The sequence below is a fragment of the Tupaia chinensis genome, unplaced genomic scaffold (genome assembly GCF_000334495.1).
Source record: "Tupaia chinensis unplaced genomic scaffold, TupChi_1.0 Scaffold142716_1, whole genome shotgun sequence".
Lineage (NCBI taxonomy): Eukaryota > Metazoa > Chordata > Mammalia > Scandentia > Tupaiidae > Tupaia > Tupaia belangeri.
Genome location: NW_006202562.1, coordinates 4,540,063 through 4,559,567, shown reverse-complemented (window position 1 = coordinate 4,559,567; position 19,505 = coordinate 4,540,063). Strand labels below are relative to the sequence as shown.

The 19,505-nt window shown below is 40.9% G+C and overlaps 1 protein-coding gene across 1 annotated transcript in view; it reads left to right on the top strand.

Moving 5' to 3' along the window:
* XRN2 (5'-3' exoribonuclease 2) overlaps nt 1–19,505 on the top strand; it is a gene marked incomplete in the record, with an annotated part of 97,900 nt that overhangs the window by 56,844 nt on the left and 21,551 nt on the right. Inside the window, 6 exon segments of the mRNA XM_014582177.2 lie at nt 3,604–3,687; nt 5,348–5,445; nt 6,020–6,099; nt 7,612–7,668; nt 16,716–16,784; nt 16,865–16,996. Coding sequence (XP_014437663.1) covers nt 3,604–3,687; nt 5,348–5,445; nt 6,020–6,099; nt 7,612–7,668; nt 16,716–16,784; nt 16,865–16,996 — 520 coding nt within the window.

Sequence of the window (19,505 nt, the reverse complement as noted above, 5' to 3'; positions counted from 1 at the left end):
TCACATAGTAAGTCAACTCTTGTTTCACACCAGAGCCTGCTTTTAGCAAATCATCTTAACCTTTTCTTTTACCATTTTTCTAGAATAATCAGCATATTTGCCAAAACCTTCTTTTCATTTTTTTCTTAATTATTCCCTGCATTTGGAATGACCAATAAGTTGACTCAAAGAGAAATATGAGACCGAGGTACATAAATAATACATACATCAAAACATTGCTTTTTGAGATTTGGTGTTTACTTTGACTTACATAGTAGCAGAAATTCCAGATAGCTTTTAATAGGAAGGTAATGAGAAGTGCACTTCATTGGCTGAGGTTATGTAAGTGTGCTCTGTGGTCATTTTTCCTTATATGTCAATGGATTGGAATCGTGATTCGAAGAGCTTGTTTTGATTTAAGTAGAGAGGAGGCATGGGAAAGAGGGAGATGATAAAGAGTGGTAAGTACATTAGTAAACAGATGTGTTCTTGGGCCAGCCACGATGGAGCAGCAGTAATGCAGCACTCAGTGATGCTAAGGTCATGGCAGAAGGTCTCCAGTTCATGTCCTAGAGTCTCCTCAAACCCACTGGGTGCTCACGTGCATGTCTGTGATCCTGGCCTGCCGAAACTGAGGGTCAGTAACAGTGTGAAGACTCTGTTGGAGGTGCCCATCTGTGTATATATGTGTGTGTGTGTCTTCTTCTTCTGATGGAAGAAATAAATAAATCAACACATATATTTCTTTATGTGTGTTTTTTTTCTTACGGAGAGGTTTTTGCTATAGTGTGCGCTCGCCAGAAAGACAGAGAGAGACAGAAAGCAGGAAATCTCCCCCCAGGGGGGATGACCACATCACAGTCTCTTCTCCTACATTCTCCTCCTGGGATCTTGGGCATGAATGCACACATGCCTGGTGTGAGTTTAAGCCACTGGGTCTAGGACTCAAACTGCGGTTGACTACATGAGAGTCCAGCGACATAACCATTATGCCATCTACTGGTCCCCATGTATGACATATCTTATTCACACACACTTAACCGCACACACACACACACACACACACACAACTAGCACCACCATCCCCCCAAATTAAACCTATAAACATGCAGAGGACTTGATGACTGTATCATTGTAGTGTATATAATTTCTATCACTGATAAGAGGTATTTTCTACGTATAATGTAACTCCAAGGAAAAAGTAATGCACAGAGTTCTAATTTCTCCACATCCTCATCACCATTGTTTGTTTGTTTGTTTGTTTGTTAAATAATAACCTTGGATGTGAAATGGTATGTCATTGTTTTGTTTCCCCTAATGATTAGTGGTGTTGAGCATACTTCATGTGCTCATTGACCACTTCTATATCTTCTTTGCCTATTTTTGAATTGAGTTACTTGATTTTTGGTGTTGGTCTTTAAGAGTTCTCCTTGTATTCTAGACATTAATCTTCTAGTGTGGGTGTTCTTTTCACTCTGTGATAATATCCTAAACAATTTTTAATTTTTATGAAGTCTGATTTATCTTTGTGTTAATGTTGCCCTTTGGGGTCGTATCCAAGAAATAATTGCCAAATTCGTTCTTATAATCTTTCCTTCTGTTTTCTTCCTGAAATTTTATAGTTTAGCTCTCCATACACGTCTCTGATCCATTTTCAGTTAATTTTTGTATGTCATACGAGGTAAAGGCCCAGCTTCATCCTGTTGCGTGTGAATTTAAATAATTTGACCAAAGTCACATAGTGCAGAGCCAAGATCTGAACCCAGAGAGCCTGACCCTAGAGCTCACATTTGAAACACGAGCCCACGATTGGGCTGCCTCTGGTGGTTCAGAGAATTAAATAAGGTAATCCATGGGCCACACTAAGTGTTCGGAAGCAGAAGCTACTGTTCTCATTTTTAGTATCAGCTCACGCTCAAGCCCTGTCATTTTATCTGGATGTCAGCATTCCTTTCTACCCTGGCCTATAGGGCTGATTTGTTGCTTAGTAACTTTATTGTTGTCACTAGCTCTGCAAATTGCTTGCTGATTGGATTTGTCTTCTGGGGTTGATATTGTCAACAGTCTTTTAGAAATTGATTGTTTTTCTAGATCCTAAATCTAGTAAGTAGAAAACAAAAGTTAGATAAGGCTATAGTTTCTTATTGATGTATTTCTCTTAAGTATATAATTAAATAAAACTTGAATAACATTCTAAGTTTTTTTCCATATATATATTTATCAGTAATTGAGATAACCCAACTTTGATGTTAGGCATTAATATCTTTTAAATCTCTTTCTTAGGCCCTTCAAAATTCATACTAGATCTTATTAATGTTTTCTCTTTAACTTGAAAAAAAAATCTACGAGGCAGTAAAATTTAGCATGTTGGGACCAGCAGTTGGTGTAATGGCTATGTCGCTGGATTCCCATATAGTCGACAGTGGTTCAAGTTCCGAACCCGGTGGCTTAAATTCACGCTGGGTGCGTGTGCGTGTATGCCCAAGATCCTCAAGAGGAGAATAGAGAAGAGATTGCAGCATGGCCATCCCTTCTTGGGGGTGATTTCTCGCTTTCTGTCTCTCTGTCTCTGTCTTTCTGGTGAGCGCACATGCCCTATAGCAAAAACCTCTCCAAAAAAAATAAAAATTTAGCATGTTTCCTAACTTTTGGCAACTTCTAAACTTTTTAATTTCTCACAATTTTAAAGGGAATAATCACAAATACAGCAGTAGTTGCAGATTTATTTATCTTTACTTAATATTTATCTTTACTATTTATCCTACAATTTATTTTTAGCCAAAATTCTTTTTATGCTGTATATAGTAGAACATATAAACATTCAATACCTTTGTGTGTGTGTGTGTGTGTGTGTGTGTGTGTGTGTGTGTTTTAAGAAAGATTTTTGCCACAGGGCATGTGTGTTCACTGGAGAGACAAAGTGAGAAATCACCCAGGATCAGGAGGGCCATTCCTCATTCCCTTCTCCAGTGTCCTTAGGATTTTGGACACACGCACATATGCCAGGCATGAGGCTTTTTTTTATGCTGCTGGGTCTGGAACTTGAACCGTAGTTGACTATGTGGGAGTCCAGCAACACAACCATCATGTCATTTGCTGATCCCCCTTTGTGTATATTTTTAGTAATAGATGTTAGGGACATACTTCATTAAAATTATGCACATGGGTCCAAATAAAGCAATACCGTTAATTCCAACATACTCCAGAGGAACATTTTCAGCCCTAAAATGAACAGTCTCTGTTCTGTATCTCACACTCAAATTATTTAAGCAAGATTTTTTTGTATGTAAATTAGTAGGGTTTAAAATATGAACAATACTGTACAGTTTTAGAATAACACAAGTGGTATTAGTTTTAAAAGAAAGCAAGTACCAAGCCCTAAGGACTTGTTCATTTCATTAAAAAATCTTGGTCGCCACAGGTACAGAGCATATATGGAAGGTTTTCTTCTACTATCATGTGGAAAACACTGGCGTGGCATTTTGGCGATATGGTAGTTGTTCATTCTGAATGTGTTTATTTTAGCAGGGAGGTCCTGTTGGGAATATTTATGTGGCATAAACATTCCTAAGTTGGAGTTTAGCTGGTTCTAACATGGGGCTGTTGGTGTGTCTTTCTCCCCAGGGGTGGCTCTGCTGCCGTTTGTGGACGAGCGAAGGCTGCGGGCTGCGCTGGAGGAGGTGTACCCAGACCTCACTCCCGAAGAGAGTAAGGTCCCATTCCGCCTGGTTGGCTTTGAGTCTGTGTAGCAGACTTGACATTTCTGTCTACAGTTAGACTTTTTAAATCATTTGTCCAGTTTCTCATTTTACTTCCTTGTAACAAATGTTAACTCCTTAATTTATTATCTATAAATTGATTAGTGCTTACTAAATTTTTAACAAGTCTAACAAATTTATTGAAAAGCAACACTTCAAGAATACCTTTGACTTTTTGATTCTTCTGAGTTTTTTTAATAGAATTATTTCATTTGTTGTTATTTGTTTTTGTTTGTTTGTTTGTTTGTTTAATTTGGTTGGAGAAAGAGGAAAAAAGGGAAAGTGAGAAATCAAGTGGCCAAGAATTAACAGGGCTGGCACATGGAGGGCTATGTGGGAGTCCAGCACTTTAACCATATTGCCAGAGGGTATTTGTGCTGCGGAGCAGGGAGAATAGAGCACTGTCCTACTGCAGTCCTCTCTCCTCTGTTTCTCTGTCCCACTGGGATCTTGGGTGCACATGCACTCATGCCTTGTGTGTTTTTTAAGCCATTGGGGCCAGGATTTGAACCATGGCCAGCCAAGTGGGATATGACTACCTTAACCACCAGGCTATAGGGCTAGCCTGACATTTTGACTCTTATATGATACACACTCACATGCTATGTTGGCCTGCTGGAAGAAAGACGTTATTCAACTCCTCCATTGCTCCTCTACACTCCCTCATTCTTCAAATTATGACTTTGCTTGAAAGATGAGGGTGAGACAAAAACATTTGCTCTTAGAATACTAACTTAAAGTGTTATTTTGCATAGAAAGTGGCGTTCTGTAATCAGTATTGCCAGTTGAAAGTATTTACAATGGGTAATTTTATTTAATATCCAGTGTATTTAACCTATAGAGACAATTTCTCTATCAACTGTCTTTAGAATACTCCTTGTCATCAGATGATAGAATGTGAGCTTCCTCAGGGAATGTTATGCATTTCGTACACTAAGAAATGTAGTTCTTTATAAATAAGAAAGCTTTACCCTTTATCTTGCAACATAATTCAGATATCATTCTGATTTTTTTTCTGATAGCTACTGATTTTTTTTTTCCAATTTGACTTAACAATTTAATTTTTTCTTTTTACAATGTTTTACTTACCTTCAGTCATTGCACATCTTTGTAGCGCACAATTCTTAGTGATCTTTGAAACCTTATTATGGATATTTTTTCTTCCTTAGAGACATATCTCTCTTTTAGGTCTATCACTATGAAGTTATGCTTTTTGTAAACTTTATACATAAGTTTTGTGGGGTTTTTTTGGAGAGATTTTCGCTATAGGGCGCGTGCGCTTGCCAGACAGACAGAGAGAGACATAGAGACAGAAAGCGAGAAATCACCCCCCAGAGGGGATGGTCACGCCGCAATCCCTTCTCCTCCATTCTCCTCTCGGGATCTTGGGCACGTACACACACACACCCGGCATGAGTTTAAGCCACCGGGTCCGGAACTTGAACCGCGGTCGACTACCTGGGAGTCCAGCGACATCGCCATTACGCTAATTGCTAGTTCCCAAGTTTTTAAAACTTAGATCTTATCCCTTGTTTTAGTCACATAAAAATTGGTTTAGCAGATTCAATTATTTGATGTGTGAGACTTATTTTTCCTTACTTTTCTTTCAGCCCGGAGAAACAGCCTTGGAGGCGACGTGTTGTTTGTGGGGAAACATCACCCACTCCATGACTTCATTTCAGAGCTATACCAGACAGGGTCCACAGAGGTACGGGGTGCAGATTGGCTACTTACTTAGCAATGTATTTTCTCAAGTGTTTTGGTAAAATATGCATAACATGAGATTTGAAATTGAAACTGTGCTTTATAAGATTCTGTGGTATTAGGTACATTTATTATACTGTGCAACCATCAACCACTGTCCATCTCCAGAACTTTTTTCTCTCTTCCCAGAGAGAAATTTGTACCTGTAGAATATCACCCTGTTCTGCCTTCCCCCTCTGTGGAAACCCTTCTGCCTTCTGTCTTTGTGGATTTGCCTATCCTCGCTACCTCGTATAAGTGAGATCACAGTATTGTCCCTTGTGTCTGATGTACTTACTGTGTTTTCAAGGTTCATCCTGTGTTGTAACATGTACCAGAACTCGATTCCTTTTCAAGGCTGAGTAATTTTCCGTTTGTATGTATATATCATGCTTGTTTACACATTTATCTGTTGATGGACACTGGAGTTGTTCCCACCTCTTGGCTCTTAGGAGTACTGCTGCTGTGAGAGTGGGTGTACAGGTGCCCTCTGCATCTCTTTCCATTCTGGGTGTATAATCAGGAATGTGTTTTCACAGCCTGTGGATGTGCCACCTGAACTGTGCCATGGGATTCAAGGGAAGTTTTCTTTGGATGAAGAAGCTGTTCTTCCAGATCAGTAAGCATTCATTTGTGTATAATTGAAGTGACTGGAATGAAAGTTAGTTAGTATTTTTTCCTTATTGTCGAAATGTTTTATTTTCTAGCAATAGTGAGAAATTTAAAACAAAACAAAACTCTACTGGGCTTAAAAAAAAAAAAAATTAAAGGGCCTTGGATTCAGATCCCAGCTCTTAACATAGTAGCTGTGTCACCTTGTACAGGGAACTCAGAGAGCCCATGACATCCACAGGCCAAACCAGTTTTCATGACAATACTAAGATGTGATAGTGTTACTTGCTTGCCTCACTCTTCCTCTCTTGCCCACGGTGGAGTTTTCCAGAGGCTGAATATAGTGTAGTTTCTCAAGAGAGTGAATCAGAGCAGAAGAGAAGAATTAGGTGGAAATAAAGCCAGATATTAATGAAATTTTTAAAAATACAAAACAGTAACATTCATCTCATTTATTTTTGTTTTACTTTGGAAAACAGTTGTTTTTATAAGAATGTTATTTATATTAACAAGTAATAGATTTATTATCATCTTCAGTTTAGTATTTTTAAAATTTCATAATTTTGACTTTTTTAAGAGGTGAATATTAGTAGATGTAACCAACATAAACCAGGACTCTTTAAGGTTCTTAGTAATTTTTAAGAGTCCAGAAAGGATGATGAGGCCAGTTTGAGAAATGCTGCTTTAAGATGTGTATCTAGGAATGGAATTGCTGGTCTTAAGAGTATGTGTGTCTCTTCATCTTTTCTCGTAATATCCTGTGATTTTTCAAAGTGGCTACTGTATCTTGTACCCAGTGTCAGTTTATGAGAGAGCTCATTGCTCTCTGTCTGGCAAACCCTTGGAATCGACAAGACTTCTGTTTTTGTCACTCTGCTGGATGCTTACTGGCATCTTGTTGTGGTTCCTGGTTGCATTTCCCTGATAACTAATGAGGCTGAATGCCTTATGGTTAATGGTCAGCGGTTTGGTTTTCCTCAGCAATGAGATAGACAACTTGTTCTGTTTTTTATTAGGTAGTCTGTGTGGACCTTCCCACAACCCCCTTCCATTTTGGTTTATAGGTGTTCTTTGCAAATTCTGATATAAGCCCTTTGCCCACAATTGTTTTCTGTTTATAAGATGATAAACAGGAAGACAAGTCTTTTAGATTTTTAAAAAAATACCATAAATGATGCTATTGTTTTTGTTAGTTTCATATTGATGTTTTTTTCTTATAAAGCCTAACAAGCAAAGCAATATTTCCACTTACGTAAAGATTACAATTTGGGCCAGCAGGTGGCATGGTGGTTGGGGCATTGTATTCCCACTTGGTTGACCACGGTTCGAGTCCTGGACCTGGCGGCTTGCTTTCTCACTTTCTTTCTCTCTCCCTTTCTCTCTGTCTCTGGTGAGTGTGTGTGCCCTGTAGCAAGTTAAAAAATAATAATCAGGATAGACAATATTAAACAAATAATTCTTTTTTTAAAAAAAAGATTATGATTTACAAATAGGTGGTTCTTCATTTGTTTCATTTTAGTGTAGTGTGTTCTCCTGTTCCCCTGTTACGGGACCTGACACAGAATACTGCAATCAGGTAAGTTTTCCAGAATTTATGGCGTTCGCCCAGAGCACAGCTCTGAACTCGCAAATAAATTTTAAAATACTTGTGAATGAGAAGGAAATGGCAGCTGTTAACCTACCAGTGCTTTGGGATAGGAGAGTGCCTGGGTTGCAGACCTCAGAGCAGAGCCTCTTGACTTTAAATTACGTATATTGTTAAGGTTACTGATTTAACAAGCTTGCTTGTCTGTTTTCTGGTTTCCCCTGACAACCTCTAATTCTTCCTGGATTAGGAAAGTGGGAGGTAGAGAGTTGGAGTTTCTGGTAGTTTGCTACACAGGCTCAAGCAGAACTGTGCACCCCGAGACTCACACAGCTTCTCTGTATTATAACAGATTATTTTAATTATGTTTGCGTTTGTGGTGCTGCAGAGTTTAAAAGACAAAAATAGTATGTAATTTCAGTTAAGATGAGGTCGGATACATTTGTGAAAATTTTGATCAATTAATTAAGTTTAAAGTGTTTTCTGTTGAGTAAAAGTAATGTGGAATGTAATATGACCGTTTAGTATAAAAAGCAACAAATTTACTACTCATTTATGTGCTATAACTACTAATCGTGACGGTAGAGTACGTATTATCATTTTCTCCGGTCTTTAGGCAAGACTAAAGCAAACACATCTCATGTGTTCAAGAATTCGGCAAAAGCCTGCTAATTCTGAACCATCTTTTCCCACTCATTTTATGGGTTCTCTCCCTCGTGGGAGTTATTTTTTTATTTTACTTAGATTTCTCATTGTAAAACATAAGCATGCTTATTTCCTACCTTTAATAGATTTAGGTAGTAGCTCATTGCCATTCTGGAAAGGCTTTTATTTAAAGGAAACTATTGAGAGTTTGGAAAGTCTTCCTGGATTAGTTGCTTTCATTTATCTTTGTACCTAAGTTTTTGTTTATTTGTACATATAATTTGTCCTGGCTCTTTGTCTTCGTCCTCTTTTGTTAGGAGTGGAGCACAGAATTGAAAGCCTTGCTTCTAAGCCCATTGCAAACAGTCTAGCCCTGAAAGATTCAGTGTGGACACTGTGCATTAACCCTGAGGTCTCTGGCTTGCATTGATGCTTCAGGCTGGGTAGCTCCACCAGTTCTTTTTGGACAGTCACATGTTTGCTTGTACTCCTCATTATTTATGCATATTTTTAAGTATCCTCATGCCTAGCCCTCTAGAAATAGTTAATTTTACTCAACTTTCTAAGTAGAATAGAGAGGCTCGCCCAAAGGAGTGTTTTCAGACTTGATGAACAGATCCTGTTATTTTTGCTGGATGTTTGGTTGGTTAGTTCTGTAGCTGAAGGGGCCTTTGGTATTTGGTATCCATAGTGTTCATAAAATTATGTTATTTTAAAAATTAATCCCAGATCTAGGTGTGTAGTCAGTTAGATGTTAAAAATAACTTCATTATAAAATTAATCCGAGTTAATTTCCTAATTATTCATGAGGGCCCAGAGTTAACTTTTATATTACTATGAAGTGATTTTCAGTGTTATCTCGGAGGGGTAGAGATCTAGTTTACTGCAGTGTTTTTTTGTGTTTGTTTCAGGACTTCTTATGGGTCCCACTGTTGTATTTCCTCTATAAATGAAAAGTTGAAAATGCAGCACCCAGTGTCATTTGCCAGTTATTTCTCATTTGACTGCTGGCATTTTCCCCCTTTCTGTGATTGAATGCATCAATACCCTGTTCTAAATCTGAGACATTCCCTCATGTTGAGTTTTGGTCAGTTACTCCTGTCATATTCTATCTTGTCTATAACGTTGAGACAGTAGATTACACAGGTTAGTGAAGTGTCTTAAGTTCCTAGAAGAGCCCTTAGAAAACATATCAGCTATTACCTAGTAGGTAATTTTTTCCCCTAATTCTGATGCCATAAATCATTCAACATATTAGTAGTTTAATTTTGAAGAGAACTGAGCTATACCCCCTAATTTTCCTCACCCTGGCCTTCTCCCATTATTAAAACTTAGCCATAGTATTTTTGGAATAATTCTTTGTTAACTTTAAATATATAAAATCTCGTGCATGGGGTGGGGGGTGGTGCTGTTTATCTCGGACCTCCCTATCTTGTGACCTCGTGTCCTGCTTCAGACTCTCAAGTGCTGGGACCACAGAAGCACCACTGCGCCCGGCTCTTCTAGGAAGGCTCATGTTCTGTTGCTTGCCTAGGCTGTGAACTTGTGAGTCTCTGCCTCAGGAGACTCCTCCCACATCAGCTGGGATTTCAGATATGCGCCGCCATGTCCAGCTTTTAGAGGGGATAGGGAATTGAACTCAGGCCTCCCACGTGACCTGGGCCTGCATATGATTTTAAACTACAGCAAAAAGGTCTTCCTGACACAGCAGCACAGTTTACGCATCTAGGGGTAGGTGTATATTCTCTTGCTCGCTCTCTCTCTCTCACTTTTTCAACCCTGCCATAATTTGGCAGAGCCCTAGCTCTCTGCCTGAATTCCCCGCTCCTTGAGAGCACCTCCTTGCTCCCCGGGCTGGTTTTCAGTGGCCCTTTGACCTCTGCATGTAGTTTTTCACATTGCTTGAAATGCTCTTTTCTTCTTTTCTCTGACAGCCCTTAACTGGTTTGCCTTTTTTCTAAAACAGCATAGTTTTCATTTATGTTTTCTTCAGCAGTAGTATTGTTAGGTTTTTCTTTTCTCTTATAGTCTTTCTTTTCTTTCTTTCTTTTTTTTTGGAAAGGTTTTTTTTGCTATAGGGCACGTGCGCTCGCCAGAAAGACAGAGACAGAAAGCGAGAAATCACCCCCAGGGGGTATGGCCACGCCGCAATCCCTTCTCCTCCATTCTCCTCTCAGGATCTTGGACACACACGCACACACGTCTGGTGTGACTTTAAGCCACCGGATCTGGGACTGGAACTGCGATTGACTACATGGGAGTTCAGCAACATAGCCATTACGCTAACTGCTGGTCCCACAGTCTTTTTCCCCCAAGTTTATTTCTTCTGTGACAAGTGAGAAAGCACTTCCAACATTGTCGTGACGCTGCAGTCCACCCCCAGCTTCAGTTAGCCCCAGGTCATGGGCACGTGTGTGCCCAGTGCGCACAGGGAGGTCTACGGCCTTCACTGGAACCTTAGCACGGTGCCTAGCATGATTCTGAGCCCACATAAAAGTTCCCTTGTTCATAGTATCGGAACCAGTGTTTGCCAGAGTCTTCTGAGAGCACAGATCTTCGTCAGAGGAGTTTCTCCAACTGTGTACGTGGGATCAGCACTGGACTTGGAAAACACTTGGGAGGATGTAGCTTTGACTGCATATAGTACCTTATAGGACACTGCAGGTTTACCTCTTCTGACAGAGTGGCACAGTCCTGTAAACTCGCTTAAGTGTTGTAAAATGTCAAGTATATGAATCATGACTTTCCCTGCAAGAGCAATTTGCATTGGTATGCTGATGTCGTGTTAATTATGGAATGTCTTAGGGAAAGTTAGAGAGAAGATGAAATGATATTTGGAGTTTTCTTCTTTCTTGTGAAGTGTGCCAGCACTCTCAAACAATAGGACTTAAAATAGCATTTCTAAGGGTAATCCTTAAAGCAAATTGAATCAGAAAAGGATGTACATTCCATTCCTTTTCTACTGAGCCTTTGTTTTAATACTTTCTTCTTACCAAATGTTAAAAGTGCTACTTGTGATAGAAATAAAAGCACTGTTCAGTTTCCTTCTCTTCAACCCTGCTTAGGTTTTAAAATTGTATTTCTGTTGGCCTTAGTGTGTTTATGAAGAGTCAGGTGCGTAAAGTAAGAGGGATGTTCCCCATCAAAAAGTGGAACTACTATACACTCACTGGGGAGAATGGGTCTGGTGAATAGACACTAATGCTGGGTGAATCAACACTATTTTGCCTACATTTGGGGAAAATTGGATAGAAATAATTCTCCTCTACAGAGTTAGGTGAAAGCACAGTACTTTTACCTCAGTTGGGCAGCCTGCTGAGTCCATAAGGCTATCCTGTTTACACTGTCCTTCCTATACTTCTGGGGGCGCTTTTGTAAACTCTCCATAGGTAATCTGTTTTGTTTCTGATGACAGAAATTTCAATGTCAAAGGCAGTCTCTATTTTTTTCTTTCAGTGCTCTGTTTATAAGAATTTAAATCATATAAACCTAAAAAAAATGAAGGAATTGTAGAAGTTTAGATCTGTATGAAAATTTATAATTTGAACCAGCCCTGTAGCCTAGTGGTTAAGGGAGCCAGATCCCACGGGGTCAGCTGCGGTTTAAATCCGCAGCTTGAAGAACATGCCGGTGCATGTGAGTGCCCGAATCTCAACAGGATGAGAAATGCAGAAGGGACTATGGTATGAGCAAGCCACGTGGGGGCCGGGGTATTCTCGTCTCTGTCTGGTGAGTACACACACCCTCTAGCAATTTTTAAAAAGAGGTACCCTTTGGGTCTTTGCCTAATTGTCTTCTGCCTAGTTCATCAGTTTCATTTTTAGGAAATTGGTTTGAGTTGTCGCTGATGTTTTCACACCAGAAAAGTATCTTTCTTTCTTTTTTTTTTTTTCTTTTTTAATTTGCCAAAAAACATGCGTGTTCACTAGGGAGAGACGAGAGGGGGAAAGAGGAAAAGTAAGCAAGTGCCTTTCCATAGAGGGTGTTCACACCACAGTCCCTTCTCTTCCATTTTTTACTCCTTTGGGATTTTATACACAGATGGCACACACATGTGTTTCAAGCCACTGACTGGCCTAGAATAGCATGATTCTTTTTTTCTTTTTCTTTCTTCCTTTTTTTTTTTTTGCTGTAAGGTGTATTCACTCATCAGAGGAACAGAATGCAAGAAAGCATCCCCCAGGATGGATGGCCATGCCACAGTCCCTTCTGTCCTTTCTTCTCTTGGAACTTTGGGTGCACACGGACCTGGCATGAGTTTTAAGACACTATATATTTATATATATGTCATGATCTTTTTTTAAGCCAACAGGTCTGGGACCTGAACCACAGTTGGCTATGTGAGAATATAGCACCTTAACCACTACACCATCTGCTGGGTCTGAAAAGCTCGTTTTCTTTTTTTTATTTTGAGAGGTTTTTGCTATATAGGTCGCGTGTGCTCGCCAGGAAGACGGACAGACAGAGAGAAAGTGAGAAATCACCCCCCCCCGGGGGGGGTGGGCATACCACAGTCCCTTTCCCTTCTCCTTCATTCTCCTCTCAGGATCTTGGACACGTGTGCACACGCACCTGGCATGAGTTTAAGCCACTGGGTCCGGTACTCGAATCATAGTCAGCTACATGGGAGTCCAGTGACATAGCCATTACGCTAACTGCTAGTCCCTGAAAAGCACGTTTCTAAGATCATAAATATTAGTATACATTTTTGCCAACAAAATGAAATGCTAGGGGCCGTCAGATAATAGTGTAATAGTTGCAATTTCTGCACTCTCACATGACTGACTGGTTTGAGTCCCAGACCAGGAGGCTTAAAACTCACGCCGGGTGCATGTACATATGTACCCAAAATCCCAAGAGAAGAAGGGATTGTGGCGTGGCTGTAACTCCTGGGGAGTGATTTCTCGCTTTCTGTCTCTGCCTTTCTCTGTCTCTCCAGTGAGCGCATATGCCCTATAGCAAAAATCTCTCAAAAAAAAAAAAATAAAAAGGAAAAGAAGAAGAAATACTAAAAATGTCTTAGTCAGTGGAACATAACTCATTTTAGGAAAGAGTTAGCCTTCAAGCTGTTCTCAAAGCTCCAAGGAAAAACTGTGCTTTAGTCTTTGAGATTATACTGAATTTGTCTCTTCCTTGGGAGTTTCTAAACTTTAGATATTCCTTTTCTGTCTCCTAGTGGTTTGTACAATATTAAGTGTATAACTGTGATTCTGAGGGGAAATAGAGAATTCAGAGATTTTCCAATTGGTTTGGAAAATTTCCAAACATGAGCATAAAGAAATGGAGTTTTGAAAACAATTTTGTTAGAGAAAATTGCCATACCACTGTGTGTGAATAGATAGATTTTTTCCTCCTCAAAACATTAGTTTTAGCTATTTTATTAATTCTTTCTTGGAGCCATTGTCCTTCAGGAGAGATTACCCCTGCAATCTTGGGATTGCATCTTCTCCCTAGCAGTTATCTGCCACACCTGAACCTGCTGTCCATCCTGGCTCTGGCCCTGCCCTTCCATCTGCTTTCCTGGCATCCTGAACATCTCAGACACATGGGGAAGGCTCCCACAGGTGTCACCTTGCACTTTCTTACGCCCTGCTGCAGGGTTATTCTTCCTGAAATTCATCTTTGATCATTTTTACTTTCTTATTGACCACTTGAAATGGCTTCACATTGTAGTAACAGAAATCCTTCATGACCATAACTCAGTTCAGCTGGCTAGAAACAGAGATGGAGGGAGAGGGAGAAAGGGAGAAGGCACCTCCCACTCCCATAGTCTTCCCCCACTCCCATGGTCACATTGCAATCTTGTTTCCTCCTCTTTTCCCTCCGGGAACATATGCACACTGTATATTTCTCAAGCTGCTGAGCCTGGGACTTAAACCAGCCCTGTGGCTCAATTGGCCATGTGACTTCCAGGCTATTAACCCCCAGGCCACGGGCTGGCCCCAACTGACCTCTCCTACTGCCTGTTCTGTTCGTACACTTTTCACTCCAGTTCAGCTCCTCTCAGCTGGGGATTCCGTGTGGGAAATGAGGCTCAAGAACCTACAGTATCTGTCATGTCTGCAGTTCGTGCTTTTGTTCCACTTGCTTTCTTTAGCATCCTGTAACAAGACCTGTTCCATCTTAAATCACAGCCTGTTGTTACCTTAGTTTTCACATGAAAGAACCTCCTCCGTACATGCATACCTTCAGCCCACACGGACACAGCATGCACGCAGAGGTGTTTACACACACATTTTGACTCAGCGTCTTTTCTGTGCCTGTTGCATTTTCTACTTTTCTTCCTTATAAAACTGTAACCGGACATTTCTCGTTCCCCTTTTCAGAAAAGAAGGCAGGCTTCCTGCCTGGTCATTGTGAGTACCAACACCCACTGTGAAGCCACAGAGACAGTGGGTACTCTCACATTTTGTAAACTGCCGCGAGAGCCCTGCTGAGATAAAATACCTGCTCTGAGAGACTTCTGTTGCAAGTCTTGCTGTATTACCAGTTTTCTGTCATTACTTTATCTGGAAAGCCCTGTTGAGCCCAAATACTTCACTGCTGTTGTCTCTGTCACCCTCTTAAACCTCGCCACTGCCTGTCCTACTTTGCCGTGCCCTATGCCACCTTGCCCAGTGAGAACATGTGAGGTGGAGACAGTTGTTATTCGTAAGAGGCACTGATGGAGTAAATGAAGTGTGGTTCAAGTGCTCTGGAGCTCCTGGTGATTTTATTGTGAGTGAGGCTATTTTTGTGTACTTAAAATATAAATTCTACTACAATGAAAATGTCTGTACGACATATGCTCTAGTTGTTAAAATGGCACTGACTAAAGAAAAAAGTTAGCTGTCTAAAAATGCCCACCAGTTTTTAATGCAACCTTTTTCTTCCCCTCATTTAGACAGGGTCTTGCTATGAGGTGGTCTCCCTCGCCTTGGCCTCTCTAGTAGCTGGGACGAGAGGCGTGTGCCACCATGCCCAACTTTTCAGAGTGGGCCAGAAATTAACCCAGGCCTCTTATGCGGCCATAGCCTGCCTAGTGCAGCATCAGCCACTGCATGCAGCTGCGGTTGGGCCAGCAAAACCTTTCTAACTAATTGAAGCTATAATCTGGAATTACTGGCGAGATTGGGGGAAGTAAAAATATAGCACAAGGAAGAAAAGGAAATGATTGTACAGAGAAAATCACTGGTAACCTTGTGATGAATGTATGTCTACATGACCTAGACAAGTCATTCAGTAATTCTCTTAACTAGAATTTGAAAAACATCACCTAAGGATTCTCTTTTTAGAAAGAACTCTTGTTTCTTTCATCTATCCACTGTTGTTTGTATATTTATATTTTACAGACCTTCAATGTTATGAATAATGGTGTTATGAGCATACTTACTTATAAAGCTGATGGGTAGAGTCCTAGGAGAGGCATGACTGTGTCAGAAGGAGACTCATGTACTTACCATGTTTGGGAGAGATGACACACCCACACACACCCATACATACCACATATACCACCCACCACTGGAAAGAAAGTTTGGCTCAGCTTATACTCAGAGTCTGAGTTCTTTAGCTTTATTTAAAAAGCAGACATCTGTATAGTTTTGCTATTGTGACCATTTCATTATTTTAGCAAGTATAGGTCCAGTTTGTGGCATCTTGATTAAGACAGTGGATCCCACAGGGAGAACTCTAACCCTGCAGTTCAGATCCTCTACCTGCCAGCTTGAAACATGCTGGGTGCATGTACATGCATGCCCAAAATCCCAAGAAGAAAATGGAGAAGAAGGGATTGCTCTGTGGCCATCCCCCTGGGGAGTGCATTCTCATTTTGCCCTTGTCTGTCTGATGAGTGTGTGCAAAGAAAATGGAGAAGAAACACACACACACACGAACACACACACACACACACACACACAATAGGAGAGCAGGGAACGGGCTCTAACTGGGAAGTTGAGTGTTGCGATTTGCGGGTTTTTTTGCCCAGATATTTCTTAGCTAATCGTGTGTACTTTCTGACTTTGGAAATATTTTTAGTTTATACACCTTTTCTTCTTTGCAATAAGAGCTAAGACTCCCTAACATGCTAGGGGTTCTTTGCCGTAGACTGAACAAAAATGGAAGGGATTCTAAAACAGCTTGCGCTTTTTCTTGTAAACCTCTTTGCCCTGTCTCCCTCATCACAGGGAACTTTTCTCGGGAGTTTGGCAGTGTCTTTTAACCCTCTGTGGTCACCCATGGTCAGCCTGAGCCCGGCTCTCCATGTGCAGAGTTCCAAGAGGGCTCTGCACTAGGGACCGGGCAGTGTGGTGGGAAGATGTTTGCCATTCTGCTTGGACATGAAAATACCTCAGTCACATGATAATGAAGCCAGGCTAGTGTGATCAAATCACTAATGCTTTTCTGTTCTCTTCTAGTATTAATTTTAAAGACCCACAGTTTGCTGAAGATTACATTTTTAAAGCTGTCATGCTTCCAGGAGCAAGGTAACAACATAAACTACCTGGGTGTCTTTGTATGAAAGCTGTTACCCAGATAACTGATTATTGTACTTTCACATGACCAGGAAGCCAGCAGCAGTTCTGAAACCTAGTGACTGGGAAAAATCTAGCAATGGGCGGCAGTGGAAGCCACAGCTTGGCTTTAACCGGGACCGGCGGCCTGTCCACCTGGATCAGGCAGCTTTCAGGACTTTGGGGTGAGTCTGTCCCTTGTGTATTTTGCTTTTTCTGAATCACCCTGGAGAGCAGATCACTGTTTGTGCCACAGATACTTAAGAGACCATAAAATTTAACTTTGATATTTCCTTACTTTTCTTCATTTAAAAGGAAATCACTTGTTTGTTTGATTTATTTATGTATTGCTTTATGTGTTACATGAGAATTCTTTTATTTTCTTTAAGAGGCTTTATTGCCTTTCTGATGGTTATTTCAAAGGAATAAAATATTTTCTTTATCCTTGAGAGGACTTTAGCTGAATTAATTTAAGACAGAGAATTCATTTAAGTGTTAACTAGTACATAAAACAGTCACTTACATTTTTGCTTACTCAGTGCTTGAACGGTAGTATCTCGTTTTGCTGGAATTGGCATTTTCTGAGAATATTCCTGAGTCTATGAAGATTAGTTTTCCCCTCTACCCCCCAGTTTGCATGTGTGCTCCCTGGGGAGAGAGAAGAAGGGGGAAGTAAAAAAGCTGTCTACATAGGGAATGGTCATGCCACAATCCTTTCTTCCTCATCTCTCCCTCCTTTTGAGGTTCTGGGCACTCGTGCACATGTGTGTGATGTGTATGTCCAGCTACCAGGTCCAGGAATTGAACCGTGCTATTGGCCATGTGTGATCCATCTGCCTCAACCACCAGGCCATGGGTGAGCCCAAGAAATCACCTCCCCCAGGGGAGATGGGCACGCCACAGTCCGTTCTCCTCAATTCTCTCAGGATCTTGGGCACGCACACACACCTGCCCAGCATGAGGTTTAAGCCTCCGGGTCCCAGACTCAAACCACAACCAGCTACATGGGAGTCCAGCTATGTAACCATTACATCATCTGCAGGTCCCAAGATTATCTTTTAATATGTTATTGGTCAATTTTATTTCCTTGAATATAGATTTCTGGTTTTTATCCTTTGCCCTCATTAGCCATTGGATTATATTTTTCTTATAGAAGAGACTGTATAGATAGAAAGGACTTTGAAAGAATTAGCAGGTAAAGCTGGCTGGGGCCAGTAGGTGCCATGGTGGTTAGGGCACTGGACTCTCACATGTCTGGCTGTGATTTAACTTCTAGGCCCAGTGGCTTGCCAATCACACCAGATATGTGTGTGCGTGTGCCCAAAATCCCGAGAGGAGGAATTGATTTCTCACTTCTCTCATTGTCTCTCTGGTGAGCACATGTGTGTCCTATCCCAAAAATCAACAGGCTGGAGCAAATATTAATGAGTTAATTCATGACATAATAATTTCTCATAGACAGGTACTTCTGATTAGTGTGGAAACCTTAAGATCCCAAAATGACTCAGGCAGAAGGTCACTGTCAGCACGTAGTAAGAACGGTGTGGCACAGCGGCTGGGAGCAAGGGCTTTGGGTCATGAATGCTTGGGCTCAGCTGTCTTTCCTCCCACTTAATGTATTTGTGAGAATTACTGAACTGCGGCCAGCAGGTGCCATGGTGGTTAGGAGTGCTGGACTCCTGCGTAGCCAACCAGGGTTTGGGTCCTGGACCTGGTAGCTTGCTTTCTTCTCTCTCTCTCTCTCTCTCTCCCTCTCTCTCTCCCAGAAAGGGACAGAGAGATAAATAAAATAAAATAAAATAAAATAAAATAGTTCTTTAAAAAGAAGAAGAAAATTACTGAACCACCTGTTTCCTTATGCATAACATGGACACAGTAAGCCCAGGAGGTAGGGCTTGGCACTGGCGGTAGTACAATGCTGGAGCCATATGGGAGGGCATCAGGTTCAGATCCCAGGTCGACCTGAGGCTGGGTATATGCATTATCTTAGCTGGCTGGATGCTGAGACCCTTCTCTCTCAGTAATTAAATAAATGTGGGGCTGGCCTGTGGCCTGTGGGTAAGGCGACTGGATCCCACATGGCTGATGATGTGGTTTAAGTCCAGACCTGGTATGCCAGGTGTGTGCTTGCCACAGATCCTAGGGGTTTCTCTCTAGAAGTGCACACACCATTTGGCAAGTTAACAAAATAAATAAATAAGAGTTGAATGAACTGAGAGTTAAATGAGTTACTGCCTGTCACGTGCTTAGCATAGATTTCAGATTTTGGAATATTTGTGTATACTTAATAAGATATCTGGGGGATGGGACCTAAGTCTCAACACAAAATTCATTTAGTTTTCATATGCCTTTTATTTATCTATTTATTTTTCAATTGCAGCATTTTGAATGGAATCTGTTATATGAAGTCAGGTTTTTGTCTCAAGGTCAATTTTCCTCTTGTGTTATGTCAGTGGTCAAAAATGTTTGGGTTTTGGTTTCAGGTTTTAGATTTTTGGATTAGAGGGGTTCAGCCTTTAAAATTAAATGAGAAAGGGACCAGCAGTTGGTATAATGGGTATGTCATTGGACTTCCATGTAGTCGACCGCGGTTCGAGTCCCGGACCCAGTGGTATAAACTCACACCGGGTGCATTTGCATGTGTGCTCAAGATCTGAGAGGAGAATGGAGGAGAAAGGATTGTGGTGTTGCCAT